This window comes from Colius striatus, chromosome 10, assembly GCF_028858725.1.
Source record: "Colius striatus isolate bColStr4 chromosome 10, bColStr4.1.hap1, whole genome shotgun sequence".
Classification (NCBI taxonomy): Eukaryota; Metazoa; Chordata; class Aves; order Coliiformes; family Coliidae; genus Colius; species Colius striatus.
This window is the reverse complement of record NC_084768.1, coordinates 3,369,320-3,389,816: the sequence shown is the minus strand read 5'-3', so window position 1 is coordinate 3,389,816 and position 20,497 is coordinate 3,369,320. Positions and strand designations below refer to the sequence as shown.

The 20,497-nt window shown below is 46.7% G+C and overlaps 1 protein-coding gene across 5 annotated transcripts in view; it reads right to left on the bottom strand.

The window, feature by feature from the left end:
• Nucleotides 1–20,497, bottom strand: part of RAVER2 (ribonucleoprotein, PTB binding 2) — a 33,113-nt gene that overhangs the window by 4,533 nt on the left and 8,083 nt on the right. For 2 of the 5 annotated variants that reach the window (XM_062003775.1, XM_062003779.1), the window contains exons 2-12: nt 16,972–17,038; nt 16,402–16,871; nt 12,432–12,623; nt 11,457–11,583; nt 10,650–10,732; nt 6,191–6,295; nt 5,897–6,008; nt 4,569–4,798; nt 2,501–2,612; nt 1,370–1,515; nt 248–337 (exon numbers count right to left, since the gene is read on the bottom strand). In XM_062003775.1, coding sequence (XP_061859759.1) covers nt 248–337; nt 1,370–1,515; nt 2,501–2,612; nt 4,569–4,798; nt 5,897–6,008; nt 6,191–6,295; nt 10,650–10,732; nt 11,457–11,583; nt 12,432–12,623; nt 16,402–16,871; nt 16,972–17,038 — 1,734 coding nt within the window. The remainder of the gene's footprint in view (nt 1–247; nt 338–1,369; nt 1,516–2,500; nt 2,613–4,568; nt 4,799–5,896; nt 6,009–6,190; nt 6,296–10,649; nt 10,733–11,456; nt 11,584–12,431; nt 12,624–16,401; nt 16,872–16,971; nt 17,039–20,497) is intronic. The other 3 variants (XM_062003778.1, XM_062003780.1, XM_062003777.1) reach the window with 2 other exon arrangements.

Genomic DNA, 20,497 nt, shown 5'->3' with positions numbered 1-20,497 from the left:
TGTTCTAACACACTCCTCAACTGCCTTCAGACTGTGGGGAGGCACCAGTGCAGTGTGAGATGAGCCCTGGAGGCCATGTGGGATGGGATGCCCTGCAGAAGGTGAGCACCATGCAGTGCCATCCCCAGCAGGCCCATCCTGCAGCCCCTGGCCCAGGCAAAGCGAGTGTCCCAGCTCCAGCAGCAGCCTCTCAGCCCATGGCACACACAGCCCATGGAGACAGGAAGCAAAGGAAATCACTTCTCACCTCAGAGGCTTCACTTTCAAAGTCATCAGCTCTTGCCTGGGGAGAGTTATAGGCCTGAGCATAGTGCTGATACCACTGCTGAACAGCCTCCTATAAAGGAGGAGAAAAACCTCTTCCCATCAGCTGTCTAAGATCACTTTAAATGAAAAGCAGTTCTTGTGGCCTGGAGACAGCAGTTTCAAGCCCATCATTAGATTCAAACAAAATAGTCAAGGCTTAGGTTAGTGCTGCCACCAAACACAGGGCATGATGGCCCCCAGGACACCCCTCCTGCTTCCCTAACCCACAGTCATCACCAGATGCCACCTGAGCAGGAGGAGGGGCGGGCCCTGGCCGAGCTCCCCATCTCTCTGCTGCTCCTGCCCCGGCCAGGATTCCCTGTACAGAGTCATCCCCGTGTCCTCCAGACCCAGCTGGCCCTGCAGCAGCCCTGCTCTGCCCCAGGAGCTTTGGGGCAGTGTGGATTTCCCTGCCAGCAGCCTCAGAGACTGGGTGATGGGGCCAGGGCAGGAGGAGAGCTGCAGCAGGGCCAGGCTGGGTGCCTCAGCACAGACCCAGGGGTTTTATACAGATAACCTGTCAGCACCACCACTCAGGTTTTCTTCTAGCCAACCCCATTTCTGCACAGACTGCTGACAGATAATGGAAATAAGCTCAGGGAAATGTTATTCCACAGTGTCCTGGTGTCTGTGAAACCCAGCACTTGCAAGGTTTGGAAAGACAGACAAAAGCCAAGCCAGAAGTTTTAAGACAGCAACTGTTTAGCTGCCTGTCCTGAATTCAGGTGCCTCAGGAGCAGTCTTGCTGTGGTTGTGACACTGCAGCAGGCTTGAGGCTTTTCCACTGGAATTAGGTGTGCTTTGTGCTAAATGTATAGTGAAAGAGCTAAACTACCAGTGTAGAGGACCTACAAGGTTCAATCTGAAGAAGAGGGTGGGTTCTAGTTGTAGGAAAGCCCAGGAGCCCTTGCAGGGTGGTGCATGGTGTTGGGCAGTGCTGTGTCACACCATCTGTACCAGGGAATGCATCAAGAGCACGGAGACAACCAACGAGCAGACCTCTGCCAAACACCCTGCCAGCAGAGCAAGGGGAGGCAAACCAGGCTCTGGGAGGAAAACATACCTGTGTGTATTCCCCAGGCTGCTGAGAGTAGTTAAAGTAGTTTTCCATTGCATGTGGTGATGTGGTTCCCTGAGCCACGGCAGCATCCGGGGTGCTGCTGGGGAGGCCGCTCTGCTGGGCTGGGCTGGAGGCTTTGCTGGCAATTGCTGTTTGGGACACAAGGAACACCTGGTTGGTACAGGCTGCACAGATCAGGCTGCACTCCTGCTTTAGCCATATTCTGCTATTCCAACACAGAATTGCTGCTTTGGGTTCAGCTTGTGCTCCACGTGGATCAGTGCTGCTAGTGCTGGGAAGGCTTTCTGGGAGTGTGGCTGCATCACTAGGAGCATTCACTCTGCAAATTTAACCTTCAGCAACAAAACAGAGTCACAGAATGGTTTTGGGTGGAAAAGCCCTTGAAGCTCCTGGGGTCCCAGCCCTGCCCTCACCCTGCCCAGCCCAGCACTACCCCATGGCCCTCAGCACCTCAGCTCCACGGCTTTGGGATCCCTCCAGGGCTGGGCACTCCCCCAGCTCCCTGGGCAGCCTGGCACAGGAGCTGACACCCCTCTCAGGGAAAAAGCTCTTCCTAAGCTCCAATCTCATCCTCCCCTGGGGCAACTTGAGGCTCTTCCCTCTTGTCCTGTCCCTCCCTTGTTACATGAGAGAAGAGACCAACCCTCACCTGGCCACAGCCTCCTGTCAGGGAGTGTCAGAGAGTGCTGCTGTCTGCCCGCAGCCTCCTCTTCTCCAGGCTCAACACCCCCATTCCCTCAGCCCCTCCCCAGCCCCTTGTGCTCCAGCCCCTTCCCCAGCTCTGTGTCCGGCTCTGGCCACGCTGCAGCCCCTCAGTGTCCCTCTGGCAGTGAGTGGGGGGCCCAACACTGAGCACAGCCCTGGAGCCCAGCACAAGGGGACCCTGCTCCTGCTGCCACACCAGTGCTGGTACAAGCCAGGATGCCCTTGGCTCTCCTGGCCACACTGCTGGGCTCCTGCTCAGCTGCTGTTGAGCAGAGTATCAGGGTGGATTCTATTGCAATTTGAAGAGGAACTAAAAGATTTCCTTACAAGTGAAATATTGTGCTCCCTGGATCCACCTGCCAAACACAACACTGATTTGCCACACTCTGCAGCTAAACCACTTCTTACCTGGAAGACATATACCAGGCAGCACACTTGCCAAATTGAGATAGGGGTTGGTGCTCAGACGTATTTCTTTCGGTGGCTCTCCCAGCAGTGAGGTCTGTTTTTTCAAGGGAGGCTGCAAAACAATTGCACAGGTCAGTCTGTGTTCCAGTCCTACAATATCTGCCAGAAACAAGGTAAGTGTCCCTGCAGGGCTTGGGAAGGAGCTCAGCCCTATGTAACAGGAAAGCTTTCCAAACAAACACTGGGGATGACTATCTGGACACGCTGCCTGTACTTTTTCCTTGCCAAGGAACTTTGTGGAGATGTTTCTCTTTGGACTGTCAGTTATTAAAGGCCATTAAAAGACAGGCAAACAAAAGAAAACCTTTTCCATTCAAGCACATGAACAATAATCACCAGAATGGCCCCATCTGCAGGGAGTCAGCATCAAGAACACGGCCAAGACAAAATCAACTCTCCTCACCCAGAGCCACAGGCAAATAAAGGACAAGTGACCTTGGACTGGAGAGATGACCCTGCCTGCAACCTGCCACTACAACACAGCTCACTGATCACTCTACTTGTGAGCCCATCCTTAAAAGGGGAGAGTGTTTGTGCATGGGAATGAAGCCTCAGGCCCGACTCACTCCCCCAAACCCCAAGAGTGTTCCCTGAGGGACCAGGAAGGCAACACTACCAGCTTATTTCCCTCTGGCCTACAACAAATGACAGAGATCAGGAGGAAACAGCTACAGCAAGTCAGGCAGCTTGTGTGAAACATGTAGCTCAAAGACCTTTAGACACTATCCTACTTCACATCTATCCCTGTTCATTTGGTCACAGCCCATGAAGGAAAAAACTCCCATTCCTTTTCAACAGATCAATATTCTTTTCAGTCAAACAGCATCAATCAACCACTTCTCCAAGACAATGAGACTGGTTTTGAAACCAAACAAAGTTGCAGAGTGCTGCAGTTCTTCACCTGGATGCAAAGGACATGTAAGACAGCACCAGCGTGCCAGCACCAGGTTGTCTTGTTGAACTGACTTTTGCAAGCTGGGCTTTGCCTCTACTGATGCAGAAAAGGGAACAATTAAAACACCCACCAGGATTTTAAAACACCCCAAACCAACCCTTTTCCTGAGAAACAATATTCATAAGGGAATTATCCAGGCTCAATGGTTTCATTAAGTCTCCTTTTAGCTCAGTGAAAAGCTGAAACAAGCCACTGATTTCATCTCTAGATCCACATGCACCCTGGGGATTTTATCCATGTGGTACATGTGAGTAAAAACTCAGCTTCCCTACAGTGAGAAACGATTTGAAACCATTTAAAAAGTGTGCTTTCTGTGGTAGGACCAAATCTGTCCAAGTGCACATCATCCAGTCACTCTGGGTGCTTCAGAAATGCACTAAGGGAAGCACAGATCTGATCTCAATTAGGAGCATTGGAAAGTACATTCTCTTAATGACAGGGAAAACACTTGTGAAAAATCTAGCCCATTCTGGTGCAACTTAAACCCCATCCCCTCACCCTCCCCACCCCCTGCCTTCGTGGGAATGAATCTTAAAGGTGCCACAGAGCTATGTCTCAGCTATGGCTGAGAGGCTTTGGATTGACAGTGGAACATCTACACCCATCTGTGTATACTCACACCACTTGGAAACCCAAAAGGCCCCACATACCACCAGAATTGCTCCTGGTTAGTCGTGAAATTCAACCACAAGTTCAACTTTCAGACTTTAAAAGGGACATTGCCTTTGAGATCATTTCATCATCAACTACTGTGAAGCACAGGCATGGAGGAAAAAAGCCCTCCAGCATTGTAAAACAAGATTCCTTTGTTCATTCATTTGGACCACCAAAGAGCATTATTGTTCTCTCCCCTATTATTCCTAACTGCAGTGACCTTAAAATGTCTCATGAACCATCCTGTGATCCAGCAAACTTCATAGTGAAGCACCCCAATAAGCAGTGGCAGTCAACTCTTCAGCATGGGAAAAACAACAGCAACAGAAGAGAGAAAGAAATCCACCCACAGGGGAAAAAATAAACCCCAAACAAACATTTGCCTTCTGTGTTCCTTACCCCCAAACTTGGCTCAGCACTTTTGAGTGGAGGTTGCTGTTTGGCATGTCCAGCCCGCAGAGCCGCCGCAGGAAGGTTTGCTAAGGGCTGATGATAGGGCTGTGATCCTGGCACAAGCGCTTCGGGGCTCGAGTGTTTCTCTGGAGGGGTGTTTTGCCCTGGTATAGTCTGTCCAACAATGTGCTGATTGGGAAAGAATGGCAGCATGCCCATCCCTGCTGCTGCTGCTGCTGTTTGAATTGGAGTCAGATTAGATGCTGCAGTCAACCATAAATGGAGAAACTTTTCTGTTAGACAAGATTTATCAGGATGTTTTGTTGGTGGCTTTTACTAAGTGATGAGGAAAACATCTAGAGGTCTGTTTTCCAGTTGTCCCAGAATACTGAAGGTAGGTTTTCATTTTTTACCATCCCAGGGGCAAACAACTCTATTTAAAGCTAATGCAACACAATAAACCCCTGACTTCTCTAAACATCCACCCTGCTAATAAGTCACTCGGTGTTTCCTGTCCCTTTCAACAACATCCTAGAGGATCTGTGCTGGAATAGAGGGGGGAAAAGAATCCCACCTGAGCTGGCATTAGTAACATCCTTTTTACAAACAGAAGAGGTAGAAAACACTCTCCCAAATTAAAACCCAGGCATTCAGAATGGGCTTCTTCCCTGCTCCCTCTCCCCACCCCACAGCCTTTCTCCCAGCTATTTCCAGCAGAACATGTGGCTTCTCCATGGAGGATGTGAAAAAGATGCACTAAGCATTATCACAAGTCATCTTGCCTCAAAAGCCCCCAGGGCATTGCTGGCCCAGAGCTTTGCATTCAGCAGTGCCACCCTTCTCAGCCTGGATGCTAAAGCTCTAGTTCTCAATGAAACAAATGCAAACCACATCCTTGTGGTGCCACTCAGGCCAATCTGCTTTGAAACAACAACCCCCCAAATTTTAGTCCTAAATACAACCATACCCCAAGTGTACCAAGAATGGCAGTAACTGAGCAAGCAGAGTATTTAACAACCTGCAGACACTCCAGCAATGCCACAGTGCACTCTTTCCTCCCCACAAACAGGTGAGAGAAGCCAGGCAACCAGGCAAGACGCTTCAGGTTTGTTGTCTGCTTAACCCAGCAGGTCACAGCTGGTTCTATACTGCTTCTGTAGCTACAAAACTTGTTCATTTGCTTAACTATGGAGCTGTATAACATGCAATATTGTCCATCTCTCTGCCCTCCTTTTTGTGTAGTGGTAAGGTTTGAATTACTGCTTTTGCTGAGGAGGAAGAAAGGGAGGTGCATGAATTCAAGCTGATTTGGTATGAAATAAAAGGTCATTTACACTTCAGAGCTTCTCCACGGGTTCCCATGCCTGAACTCACTGGTGGCATTACCCCTATCCCCAGCACAGTCTGAAGCAGCATCGTTGGAGGTTCTCCCAGCAAACCTGGTTTCTGTAAGGAAGAACAGAAAACTGTGTAAAGGATTCAAATCTGTGGCTATTTCTCAGAGCTTTCACATTCACTGAAGCTTTTTAGCTGCCCCAACTGTCACATTACACCAGATGAAAGCAGCTATCTGCTTTAGCAGTTGTCAGAAGGTCCAGAGCCAGTCCAAGTTTAAGTGATGACCTTACACTGTTAGCCTGAATGTTTTCCATCTTCATCAGTTGCTGCTGTGGCAGTGGCAGGTGAGCAGGGCTCTGCAGCAGCAAGTTGGATGTACTCCCCAGGATGGAACTCTGAAATGATTAAGAGAAGGGTTAGTTGACAGCCATGGAAAACAGTTCCTTCCTGAAACAAGAAAGTTTCATTAGTTTCTGAGCAAATGCAGCCAAGGAAAAGAACTTTTTCCTCCACAGAACTAACTCTTTGCTTCCTTCATCAAAGGTTATTCCAAGGTCTTTCAATCTCTCTTCCACCTAGCCCTTTTTTTTCCCCTCAAAATCACAGATATGCTTCCTGATGGCATTCAAAGGATCAAAAGTCTACTCTAAACACAATCCAGACTCCACTGCAGCCCCTGTGTCCAAGGCACCAGGGAAAGCTGCATGTGTCTGAAGCCCCTGCTAACAGACTCGACTGGGGAGTCACCTACAGTGCCAATAAGAAAGATGAGACAGAGGACCTCAGGGGATGGTGAACTAGGACTTCATTGTTCCTTAACATTTGCATGGTGCCTTGCACTGCAGTTCTAATAGCTCATCCCTGCCAAACATCTACATGCCTTACAGGCCCCAGCTGCAACTGGCAGGCACTCTCTTGCTTTCAAGTTGCTAAACAGTTTTCTTTACTTCTAAAGAGGAATATCCACATTTGTTTTCCTCCTCTTTATAGTAGCAATTTTCTACATTCAATTCTATTCCAGTACCACCAAAAGCTTACAAATCACAGTCCCCACAGACTCTACAGGCTATCAAACATTAACATTTTCCACTCAAACAATTCTGTAGCAGTTTGCCACTAGACTTGAGCCACTCCATCAACAACTCTGGGGCATCACATTCAGGCTCTGCCCCTCCTGTGTTCAGCATTATCTGCTCAGGCTAGCACAGTGGCTTCAAATAAACCTTATGTCCACTCTGGATCACAAAAGCACATGATGATTCATGCACTCAGGCTTGAAACCCTTTCTGGCAGCAGTCCTCAGCATGATTCCCCAGGCAAAATATAGGTTGCTCTACAAACCTTTTTGTGCAGCAGAACTGCAAGAATAGAACTATGGGACACTGACTGTGCCAAATCAGGAGCACAGCCTGCCTTATGATGTGTGAAATTTCCTACACAGGAAAGCTCACCCAAACTAGGTAATGAAGAGGGAAAGCAGGAGGAAGGTAGCCCTCCTGGGCCATGGCTCTGCAGATTTCACAGCCTCCTGCAAAACACCTCGTGAATATTTTCAAGCCTGGGATGTGTCTCTGTGTGGTGGCATCAAATTCCCCAGGAAAACAGAATCCTTCTCTACCTGTAACATGGTCTTCTGGACTCAGAAATGTCCAATATAAAACAAACAAAAACTGCCATATCTACACATCTGCTATTTTAATTGCCTTAGTGATTTCCAGCAGAAACTATCCAGGGCTGTTTACTACCATCAATGCCAGAGGTTGCTCCTTCTAAGCTTGGCTACCTCAACAAAGCAAGTGGTTCAGTTCCATGGCAAAGCTTTCAGAAACACAAGAGTGGAGAATCAGGTTGGTTTGAATCCTCCAAAGAAAGTCTCTGGGTTAATAAAGGTTTAATAAACTGTATCAATAAATGAAACTAATGACATCAAAAGATGGCTGAGGAAGTTTGAAGTGCACTGGTTTGACATATGACAGCTGTAACGGAGAGAAACTGGAGGCCTGTGGCCAGTGGAGTTCCACAGGGATGGGTTCTGAGGCCAGTCTTGTTCAACATCTTCATCAACCACCTGGATGAGGGGACAGAGGGACCCTCAGCAAGTTCCCTGCTGGCACCAAACTGGGAGCACTGGCTGATTCCCCAGAGGCTGTGCTGCCATTCAGCGGGATCTCGACCGGCTGGAGAGTTGGGCAGAGAGGAACCTCCTGAGGTTCAACAAGGACAAGGGCAGAGTCCTGCAGCTGGGAAGGAACAACCCCCTGCACCAGGACAGGCTGGGGGTGACCTGCTGGAGAGCAGCTCTGCAGAGACAGACCTGGGAGTGCTGGTTGATAATAAACTAAACATGAGCCAGCAACGTGCCCTCATGGCCAAGAAGCCAATGGCAGCCTGGGGGCATCAAGAAGAGTGTGGGCAGCAGGTCAAGGGAGGTTCTGCTCTCTCTCTACTCTACCCTGGTGAGGCCTCATCTGGAGTCCTGTGTCCAGTTCTGGGCTCCTCAGCTCAAGAGGGACAGGGAACTGCTGGAGAGAGGCCAGCACAGGGCCACCAAGATGCTCAGGGGACTGGAACATCTTTCATATGAGGAAAGGCTGCGGGACCTGGGGCTGTTTAGTCTGGAGAAGAGGAGACTGAGGGGGGATCTTATTAACATTTACACATATCTAAAGGGTGGGTGTCAGGAGGTTGGGACATCCCTCTTTTCTATAGCAGCCAGCAACAGGACAAGGGGTGATGGGATGAAGCTGGAACACAAAAAGTTCCCCTTAAACATGAGAAGAAACTGTTTGAGTGTTTCAGTGAGAGAGCCCTGGCACAGGCTGCCCAGAGGGGTTGTGGAGGCTCCTTCCTTGGAGGGCTTCAAGCCCCACCTGGACATGTTCCTGTGTGACCTGATCTAGGTGAGCCTGCTTCTGCAGGGGGGTTGGACTGGATGATCTCTGGAGGTCCCTTCTAACCCTACCATTCTGTGATTCTGTGAAATTAAAAGGAACTCATGCTATCTCCAGAGCCAAAAGTGGGTAGGAATAACCCACTTGTTCAAATTCCCCTCCTGGGGAACCTTTTTTAGTCCAATCCTTTACAAATGTTAAGGTGTAATCATGCTAAAAATATTGCTGCTTCTCATTACAGTCCTTTACAAAACCTTGACTGTAAAACAGCAAAACCAAGACACAGAGGAAGCTGAATCAGTGTGTGACTGGGAGGGTGGGGAGGAGTCAGGCCAAGCTTGACTGTTCCTCTATCTTGTGATAACACTGAGTTTCAAGACAATAAAAACAGTGACCTGGTTCTCTGCCTTGGGGGAAATACTCTGAAATAAATGAACAACTGAAAAATGTGCCTAATAACAGGAACTGGGATAAGCAAATAACTGTCAATAAAATCCAGGCTATTAGACCAGATTTGGAGCTAATTAATTGAGAGGAAGCTTTCTGGAAGAGAATTCGACTTGTCTCTCTAAAGAGAAAACCTCAAGTTGTCTGGCTGCAGCGCTCTCAGGCCAGAGAACATTGGATCATCATCAATCACACAGTTCACTGTGTAAAACATGCTGGGAGTAGAAAACACTCACATTGCCTTCCAAGGAAGCACAGGCTCTCCCAAGCTGAGGAGAGAGCAGCACAAACTAAATATACCAATTGCAAATGTCACTTTAATAAACTCAGTACGAGCACTGCACCGTGTGCTGCTTCATTGTGTGGGACAAAAGCAGCTCATCTGATGGGGCAAAATGAAGGTGTGTTTCCTCAAAATGGATCTATTCACTACTAGGTTTTAGCAGGAAAAAAAGACCCCAGGAGAGCTAAATATACTTGAGGAGTATCCCAGCGTTTTGATTTGGTTTGGGTTTGGTTTGTTTTTAAGACCTGTCAGTCTGTGTTTGCCAAAAGAAGAGCAGATGTAAGAAGCAAAACTTAAGGGGGGTTGATTTACTTTCTAATGGAAACTTCTGAAACATGAGAAATGGTAAGTCAAAGTGATTGACTCCAGCTCCTCGCAGCTACTCAGGAAAACCCCTGCCATCAACACTGGAGGCAAATTTTGGCTCCTGGCAGAGCTGGAGGAATCTCTGCCAGAACCCAAAAGCAAGGCAGAGGCCAGGCAGGCTGCTGGCCAAGCGAACTGCTCGAGCTCTGGTTGTGGGTGCTACTTTAGCATGTTCTCCTCATCAATTTCTGGGCAAACTCATCCCAAATATCCGGTACAGGATCCCTCAGAAGTCCTGCTGTCCATATGGAAGTCGTATCGACTTTACAGAGACTCTGAGAGCACTTTAAACAGCTTATAACCTTAGGGGGGAGGGGGGTTGACTGCAAATCACTACTTTTTATGGCATATACAGCACATCTTGCTGCCTGCAAGCTGTAAAATGGAGATAATGATGCTGAGCCTGTTGGCTTGAGCAAGACAAAACAATCAAGTCTCTACAGGAAGCATGTATGAGCAGCTCCAAGAGAGATGGATGTGCCATGCTCCTCAAGCACTCATCTGAAGAGGTTTTTTTGCTAGTAATGGCAAGTTGTCTCTACATTGGCAGGTGTTTGCAGATCAAAAGCTCAGTTAAAGACGAAATAACTCACTTGTGGAAAGTCTGCTCTTACATCCCCATGGGCATCTCACAAGAGAGTGCTGGTTTTAGAAAGCTTTAAGGAAAACACTTTGTTTTAGTTCTTCAAAACTCTGAGAATATGTTTGTGCTAAGGTCTCCACAAGCGTGTACTTTGGCAGAAATCTTTTGTTACCTACCTGATGAATTTTATTCAGCTGCAAAAAAGGTGGGCCAACTGCTGAGTTGATAAGGTGAGGTAAACCTGCAGATGCTCCAAGAACTGTTTGAGAAACACAAGGTGATAGTATTTTACAAGTTTGGCAAATAAAACACTTTAAAGATCTTTTTATTCTCTGTTCTCCACATTTGGTTTCCATGAGACTTTCCATTATACTAAAGGTCATATAATGGAAATCTGCAATGAGGCAAGCTTTGACCTGCAATTAAGAGCATATCAGAGACCAAATGTACTTTCACAGAGCTGCTTTAAGCTCAGAGGTTTGCTCAGAGATGCAGAAATGGCTGTGAGGGCACAGCATTATCTGAAGTGCTTTGAAGCCTCAGCATTAGCTGAAGTGCTGCTTCACTAAAGCGTTCACCTCGCAGACGGTTTCTGTGGATCTTCTGTCAGGAGATTAGGTCACAAACTCTCAGCTGTCCCCTACTTGACTCTACAAATTTATCTGTTCTCATTCCTGTTCCTAATACTTCCACCATCTGAAATGTGATAAGATTGTTTTCAATGTCTAATCACATCCATCCTAACAAGAAGGCAGAGAAATGTTTTTGGCTAGTGCTGTGTATGACCACGGTAGCACCCAAGTGAGCAAAGACACACACTGGAAACAGCAGGAGAAAGGCTGCAAAATTCAGATCTGACACACACTGAAACAACCTCTGCATGGACTTTAGGGCAGCATTCCTGATTCTCTCCTTTGCTGAATACCTTGTATCACCAGGAACAGGGGTTCTTCTGTTTTGAAAACAGGCCTAAAACAACTTACCAGGTTTAACAGCGTGTCCACGCAACTGGGGCTGCAGCAGCATCTGCAGCATTGCTGGGTTATTCAAACTCTTCATGATCTGCACTGGGTTTGGCTCTGGGAGCAAGCCTTTCCTGTTGTTCCTCATCTCCAATTGAGAGATACAAGTGTCAGAATCAGGAGAAAACAAAGAATACATCTAAATCCCTCAAACAGTAACATCACATCTGGCACAGACGATAACCCCAGCATCTCCTTCCCTGTGTCCTGCTCCTTCTCCTTCAAATGCAACCCCTAACAAGCTATTCCCCCAAAACTTCAAATGCATTATTCTCCCTGAGACAGGTTTCTGGGTTTTTTTCCCCTTAAACCAAGACAGAGTTGTCAACAAAGGAGAAGAGGAAAGGCATTGTTAACATGAACACTCACAGGCCACCTTACAACAGCGCCACTCCTCTCTTTTATCAAGTGTGGAGTTAAAGAGGCTGTTCTGCTTCAACTTTTAAGGAGACAGTTTCATGTAACACTTATCACATCCAATTTTCTAGGAAATAATTTGATAAGACATGTGGGTGGGAAAAGCTTTCTTCCACATCAAGCATGAAATGAAACTATTTCTCCTACCTCGAAATTTACCTGAAAACCGACAAATTCTCACCTCTCTCTTTCGAGCCAAGGTTTAGCTTGTCAAATGGCTCCACTTCCAGTTACTTTTGTTTTGAATTGGAACTATTTCTTGCACAGAAAATGTAATTCACTGAAATCCCAGAGCTACATAAGTGTAACTTTGTGGTCTTATGGCCATATCTCATCCTTTCTCCTCCAAGTACAAGGCTTTGCCTAAGGAGACTGAACTGGGCTGACTAGATACCAAGTAATGCTTCCAGAAGCTTGGCTCCTTTTCCCTAAAGCAAAGCTGCTGAATCCCTCCAACCCAACTCAGGATGCCCAAGGTCTATCAAACTTATTCTGAACACAGATTTCCCAGTATCTTACCATCCTCTGTGCTGCTATCAGTGCTGCTAACGTGCTCCTGCCTGGCGCTCCCGGAGCACAGTAGGACACCTGGACTCTCCTCCCTTTGACAGTCATGCCATCTGTGACTTCTTGCACCTTCTCAGCCTGCTCTGCAGTTTCATACTCAACCACTGCGAAGTCACCAATGTAACTGTCTTCATCCTGAGCAAACTGAAACAACATTTCACAGTGCACTGAGCCAAAAGCAGAACCTCAGCAAGCGCCTCGCAGTGCTTCCACTCGTCCCCCTGGGGAATACATCACTAACAATGGCAATGTCTACCCAAATCAGTGTGCTTCTCTCTCAAATGTGCTAGATGTAAGGTGGATGTCAGAGCTTCATGTAATGTTTGGCATGCATGCTTTCATCTACTTGATCTACCACCTTTGCTTCAACCTAACCTTGTGGAGAACCTGAGCTACGAAACGTATTTAACACGTGTCTTCAGGATAAAGAAGGAATGAGAAGGGAATTGTCACCACAGCTCTATGCTGCAATAATTTTTACTTTGCAGCATAAGAACTCTAAACTCATTATTGTCCTGTTTTGAAGCCTGCAATAATCAAAGCATCACCCATCAGACGACACGGTTGCTGTTGCAGCTCGTGACGCTGCAAATTCCGCTGATGCACGCTGCTTTTAAAGGGAATATCAAGTCTGTGGTTGCATTTAAAGCCAGGAGAAGATGTGAGACTGATCAATCAAGCAGCCTGGAAACAGGCTTACATGTCAAACAATGCTCTGTCCTTTGTGGAGTTTTACAGCAGAATGAGCAGATTTAAATCAAACAAAAAAGGAGGTGAGTAAAGCTTAGGCAAATACCTCCAGTCCCAAAAGGAACAGAAATGACATACTGAGCCTAGCTCTGATGTGGAAGAGAGGAAATCTCCTCCAGATTTCACTGCATAAAAACAATTCCATTCCAAACTATTAGGTCTCCCAATTTACACTATATGGAAACCAAAAACCTCAAAGATCAGGGAGAATATAAAGGGTTGTGATATCCTTAATGCCCCTGTTAAAGCCTGGCCTCTGGGAGAGCACACAGGTTCTGAGGCATGAATGCACACATGGATATACACATGCCTCAGAGAGATGTGTGTGTGTGTGTGTGTACCTGTGTGAAGCATTGCATTGCATTTTGACATCAGCTGCACTGGTCAAGACCTGAAGTGAAAGGAATGGTTTGCAGCTCTGGAACATATTGCAGTTTCATGTGGACTTCAAAAATACCCCTTGACACGTGAAAGTGCAGCCATCAGTGTTCTTACAATCACACCAGGAGGTTTTTAACTTCCTAAGTAAACAAGTACTGAAGAAAAGCCCTCTGGGATCTAGGTAGGTATCAGTGCACACCTCCTACTGACAATTCCAAGTTGATATAAAGAAAGAAATGAAGTTTTCTGGTCTGTTTTGTTGAAGCAAAGGACAAAGTATGTTTCAGTCAATCCTAGGAAATGTCATTTCTCTAAGACCCACGTGTAAGTATCTGGCTTCAGCTCTTCCTGACAGAACATTTCTATTGTTAATAGAGAGATTTATTCCAAGAAAAGAAATAAAGCAAATTAAACCAGAGTTTATTTCATGATTTCATAGAATTATAACAATGGGAAAGGACCTTTAAGAGTCCAGCTAAGAATTTTAGGTGAAAGATCCTATTTACACAATGAAGTGCTGCATTAGAGTTACCAAGCAGAAGTAAGCCACAAAACCAGCACGACAGCCACGTTCAAGCTGCACCAGGAGATGGGCAAAATGGTCCAAAGGGGCCTCGTGGAGGGACTATGTGAGTGCAGGAGCTGGACTGGCCAAGGCAAGGAAACAGAAGGAAGAGGCAGACTGTAGTCACAAAGAAATAAAGTAACAAGAGTGTGAATAAACACTTTAATTGCTTTTCTAAGATGTGTTTGTTCTTCCAGGAGTCTGCCAGACAAAGGCACTTCTGGTCACTCTCTGGTGAAATTCCCTTCCCACCCAGGGTTCTGCTACCCTGTCCTCTCCTAGTTTTCCTCTGAGGTCTCTACCCATCATGTCACACCTCCTTCTTTCCTTTTCCCACATCATCTCAGGCCTTCCTTCTTCTCCCTTCTTAATTTTCAGGCCATCCCACTGTAAAACCAGACCGAATTAGCACCGTTGCAAGGAGGATTCATCCACCACCTTCCCTTTTCACCTACCAAATCTGAACTACTTGTTTACCTACCTTCACCCTCCTGCCTTCCCTCTCTGGAGAGCTGCTTCCCCTCTCAGCCCATGGGGTTCCTCCATCACTCACCCATTACATCTGCAAGCCACCTCTTGAGGCAGAGCCTTCCTTACCCATCAGTACGTGTCGGGTGCCCAGTGGAAACATGAGGCATGACTGAGAACACATCCCATGTTTATCCTCTGGGAACCACTGAGAATGAATTCTAAGTTGTCATCAGTAAACCTATTCTTCTTCCACTATCATACTTCTGGCTATCCTTCTGTAACACAGTGTGTTTATATGAGCGACATGCAACATGAGAACGTGCCAAGAGTGTTTTCTTGGCTGTTTCTGACTGGGTGTCTATTTCCTAGACACCCAAATGCATACTGTTTCATTCCTGTCTTTTACAGAAACATGTATTTAGTGCCATTTGCTGACATAATGCCTCCACAGGCTCTCCTCACCTACACCAAATGTGACCTGTGGATTGTTATAATTTAAGAAAGAAGGTAAAAGTCCATTTTTTAAGTGCCTCTAACTACACAGTAGAAGAATGTTAGTGAAAACTATCCAAGAAGACTGTTATCCTTTGAACTTCAGCACTTTTAAAGGATGTTGAAAAACTGTTGGGGGAGCTGACAACAGCCTCCAGCTTATCTGACAGCTGGGCAAAAAGAAAAAGCCCTGTCTGAAGTAAAAGACTTTAAAGGATCAATCTGGTTAGCTAATGAAGCAAAGATTGAGCAAGTAATTTGATTACAGCATTTAAAACCTTCTTACAGGATGAAAACAACATGGAGCAAAGGCTCCTCAATGTAGTCATCCAGGTGAAGCTGAGGCCAGACACACTGAACTGAGAAACTGACACGGGACAGGCGGTTGCTGGGGTGATGTACTTCCAGTTTATGCATCTCCTGGTATATTTGGATCGATCAGGTCTGAGGATGGGCTTTAACCAAACAGATAATACCAAGGCAGATGAGCCAGCCCATCTTAGATGCTGTGACTCTCTGGTTACTTACCCCTGAGGTAATCCCCCAGTAGCCTTTCAAGATCCTCAGAAAAATCCCAACCAACCAACCAACTGAAATCATACCCAACTGTGTGACCATTTCTGCTTCCTGTTTATGGTACTCTGGACTTCTAGGAGCAACAATTTATTTGTGGCCTGGAACCTCACAAGCCATGAAGGTGAGAAGGAAACCTTTAGACTTGCAAAGGCTCAATAAGGATCTACCTTAAGGATCTACCTCTTCTGTACCTGCAAGCTTTCCAAAAGACACAGCACTTCTATCACTGGACAGCCCAGTGACTACAAGATTCCAAGCCTACATCTTCTCCAGTGAGTGAAAAAACACCTTAGATCCTTGCAGATATCTACATCTCTGTCTATTCTCCATCATCTAAGCTGCTACACTTGTGGGAGTCACACACGCTGGCTTTCTTTACTGAGCAACAAAACCATCAGCAATGTTTAAAAGCTCTCCAAAACAGACCCAAAATTCTTCTCAATAAGATACAGGAGGAGAAGATGTCTTGTAAACATCTTATTGGTGCTTTGAGGGAGGGGGCTCCTGCAGAATGGCCAGGTAACACCAACCAATCCCTCCACACATCAATAAAGCACCAGGTGCACGTGAATAACCATCCACCACTCAAATGAAAACCAAAAGGACAACTCAGCAGGCAGTGAAATGCAAATACAGGGCCACTCTAATCACAACCAAGATGTTCCAAAAGAGATAAACTCAACGTACCTGGCAGAAAATGGGTTTGTACTGGAGTGAGAAGGCTTGGATCAGCTCTTTCGAGTCAGCACAGTCTTTTTGGACTTTATCTACACAAAGGCACTTGGAGTGAATAAGATTGGTTGTCAGCTGGTTCACATCCATCCACTGTGCAAAGAGAGTGTTCTCCTCTAACTGCTTCCCCAGAAGCTCCAGCCTTGCCTTGGCTGCAGAGTCCTTCTTCATGTATTCCACAAAGCCATAGCCCTTGGAATGGCCAGTGACTTCGTTATAGACCAAAAAACACCTCTCGACGTTGCCGTAGGCACGCACAAGTTCTTCAAACTCTTCTAAGGTAAATGAAATGGGCAAATTGGTGATGCAGAGCAGAGCATCTGTTGGCTGGAGCTGCACTGAGATCTCTTTTCCCCGCAGAGGATGCTGGTGAAACTTCTGAATGGCGTCTTGAGCCTGGTCTCCGTTCAGCAGAGTAACGAACGCTGCGAGAGACCAAAACAAGTTACGCCACCTCCCAACAGCTTCTCTCCAATGACAGAGGTTAATTGCTGTGCCTCTCTCCCCCTAGAACCAAGTTCTTACCAGTTCTTTTATTTCTGTCCACGTAACAGTACTTGATTTCGTAATCTTTAAATAAGTCATGGATCTCCTGAAACAGAAAAGTACAAGTAACATCAGACCAATAATCCACCAGACCAAATAAGTGGATAAATTCATCTTCAGTTGGAAAAAACCCAAACAACTCAGACTGACCAACAAACCCTAAAACTTCCCCAATAAACAGAACGTTTCACCATAGAAACACTACCCAGTATTTGTTTTTCAGAGGGCTGGTTACACTACTACTGCAGCATGGCTTTTATCTCGGATGACAAAATATACAGCATACTGAATTTGATTCACTTATATAAAGTCACATAAGCACAACAGGGTGTCCTGTTGACTGTCTTTTGATAAAAGATGAGTAACACCACAGCTCATTAAAAAGCAAAACCCCCACCATTTCTCTCAAGTACAGCTAGCATAGTTAAAATACCACACAGACCAGAAATACCGGCAACAGCACATCGTGCGGTTTGCTGAGGGCAGGCACCGCCGTCCTGAACTACAACAGTTGCTCCAGTTCCCTGGAGCTGCTCTATTCCCCTTGAACAGATTTTCACTCTTTTAATAATGAATATTCTTTCAACCAGCAGATAATTGTTCCCAGAATACCCCCTGAAAAGTATCTTCTCTCAGTTACTGCACAGATGCTCAATGTAGAATCAATTCCAAGAGTGTTATTTGCTCCTACTAATTACTGGGGTGAGAGCAGGGGGTGGCAGGGGTGGGAGCAAGTGCAAGAAGTGTGTGTCAGTTTGCTGTAACTATTCCCCAACAACAGCAAGGCCACAAAGATGATTAAGGGAGTGAACAGCCAGGCTGTTCTCAATGATGTCCAATGATGTCCGTGATGTCCAGTGATAGGAGAAGGGGCAACGGGTACCAGCTGGAACAGAAGAGGTTCCAAGGAAAAACTTGTTCCCTGTTGAGGTGAGGGAGCACTGGCAGGGGCTGCCCAGATGGGCTGTGGAGTCTCCTTCTCTGGAGACATTCCAAACCATCTGGATGAGTTCCTGTGTGCCCTACTCTAGGTTGTCTTGCTCTGGCAAGGGGGTTACACAGGATGAGCTTTTGAGGTCCCTTCCAACCCTTAAGATTCTGTGATGAGCAAGGTATATGCACACCCCCAACAACTGATTATCAGCTTGCTGGCCAGAATGAAGAGATGAACATTAATCACCCCCAAGAAGAAAGAGCGAGTAGCAAACTGGGTATCTGTTATTCTCTGAGCTGGATAAATCCCACACACAGTAGCAAGAGACCATTTGAGTAAGCAAAACAATCAACCAGCTTTGTCTGAAAGTTTCATTGCAGACAATTTCCAGTAGCCCAGTCTGCTTGCCAGTTTGCTAATTTAATAGAAGATATATAGCCTAAAGGTTAATTGGGTTCTCTGTGACTGGTATCAGGTGGATACCTTTTAGTCAAGTGAGCACCAATCTCTAGTTTCAGTAGTTAGCAGCTGTCAAACACTGCATTAATAAAATATGGCAGCGTTTCCGAGCCACCAGCCATCCTCTCATCAGGTGGGATAAGTTATTTCTGTCCCACTTAGAAAACGGGGGCCAGACCTGCCTTTTTTAATTTCCTGCATTAAAATAATGACAAGAGTAACACTCCAAGTCTTGTGTGATGATTATAGCAGCAGAAAACCTTCTTTCTAACAGCTCTGAATGCTCTTTTGAAAGCTGGCTGTGAATCAGATGATTCCACATGACCTCCCAGTAACTGTTTGAACCTTTAATGGAGGGGGGAAATAGCCTGTATTACAGAATCACACAGAATCACAGATCTTAAGGGCTAGAAGGGACCTGGAAAGCGCATCCAATGCAACCCCCCCTGCCAGAACAGGACCACCTAGAGTAGGTCACACAGGAACTCGTCCAGGTGGGTTGGAATGTCTCCAGGGAAGGAGACTCAACCTCTGTGGGATGATGATGTTCAAAACTATGAGAACATCAGCAAGATTTTAAATGACAATCTCAGTAAAGATTTTCACATGGACTTCCACTGGTTGGTGCAAACATTGCCAGGCTTGTACACCAGGCTTTTCTAGGAAGGTGTTTGTTCTGGTGCTCTCGTGGTGCCCATGGCAGGGCTGAGACTGTTACCAGTCCAGTTGTGTTTGTGCAGCATTTCAGTCCAAGCACTTATCAGAAGAAGACCAATTTGTGACAATTTACAGAAGCAAAACATTCTGTGCCAAGTTTTAGGCAAAGGTATACTCCTTCAACCTAAACAGGCATGTAAATATCTGTGTACATTAGACTCAAAAGCTTCATAATATTTTCAGAAGCACTAAGAGAGCTTTTGTGGCACTTCTCTAAACTTGACTTCCAACATCTTTCAACACTTGGGTCTGTTAGGAAAGGACCGACACTGCGGCTGTTTTCATGTTGTTAACAGTTTCTGTTCCTGACAGCTCGGGGCAGAACTGTCAGGGAAAGCAAGAAGGGCTCTTTACCCACACTGTTCCTCAGCAGGTTCAGCTGTGCATCACCAAATGTCGTGCACCAGCAGCGCTGAACGTAGCTGGTCTCTCCGGTGCAAGCAGTGACCTGGGATCGGGGCTGGGAAGGAGTGTTTGCTCTGGGAGAAGTGGGCTGCCCAAGTCAGGTGGTGCTACCCTATTGACTTGCAAGGAATGCAAGCAGAGGGCTTCCCTGAGTGCAGCAGAAAGCCACAGTCGATACCCAGTTGCCAACCTCCTGTGGCTCACACAGCTGCACCCTCTGCCCAGCCACGGCAGCCCTCTCCCATGGAGAAGCCGGCAGCCCCAACCCACGCTCTGTGGCAGGAAAACCTTTCACCCTCCCTCCCCAGGTCAGCCTTGCCATGGCACTGCCTTCAGCTGGGCAGCCAAACGAGAAAGGCAACACAGGCACCCACCATGTCCCACATGAGGTTTAGCAAAGCAGGAGCAATAACCCCCGTGGTGGCACCTCCCCCAGCTGCCACCACTTTGCCCACGCTCACATCATCATCTACTGACCGAGCCTGGACACTGTCACTAACTTTTCCCACCTAGTGTTTACAAAACTGCTTTCCTCTAAAGGACTTTTTTCTGCTTTTACAAATGAATGAACCTACTGCTCTAAGAAAAGGTGTCTGGCACAACCACCACAACAATCAGTATTTAACTGTGTATGAAGTCTAAACAAAACGGCAACATCCACTAACACGCAGGAGGTCCTGCTGCCACGAGAGAGAGTCACCCACCGAACGTCAGGCTACGTGGTAATATTTTGACAACACAAACTGTAAGCAGTTATAGAGCTATCTGGCAGACAGACAGCAGCCATGGACCCTGTGAAGTTTCCAACACAAACACTGCTGATAGCGGTGTGTATCTTGGCCTTTAATGATGGCATTCCGGGGACCGACTGTAGCTGGCTCCTAAACCAGATGCACAACTCGGCACCAACTCCTGGGCACCAAGGTGTGTTTGTACCTGAGCACAGTCCTCACCAGGCAGCTCCCAAGGGATGTGTCCCTGGTCAAAGCA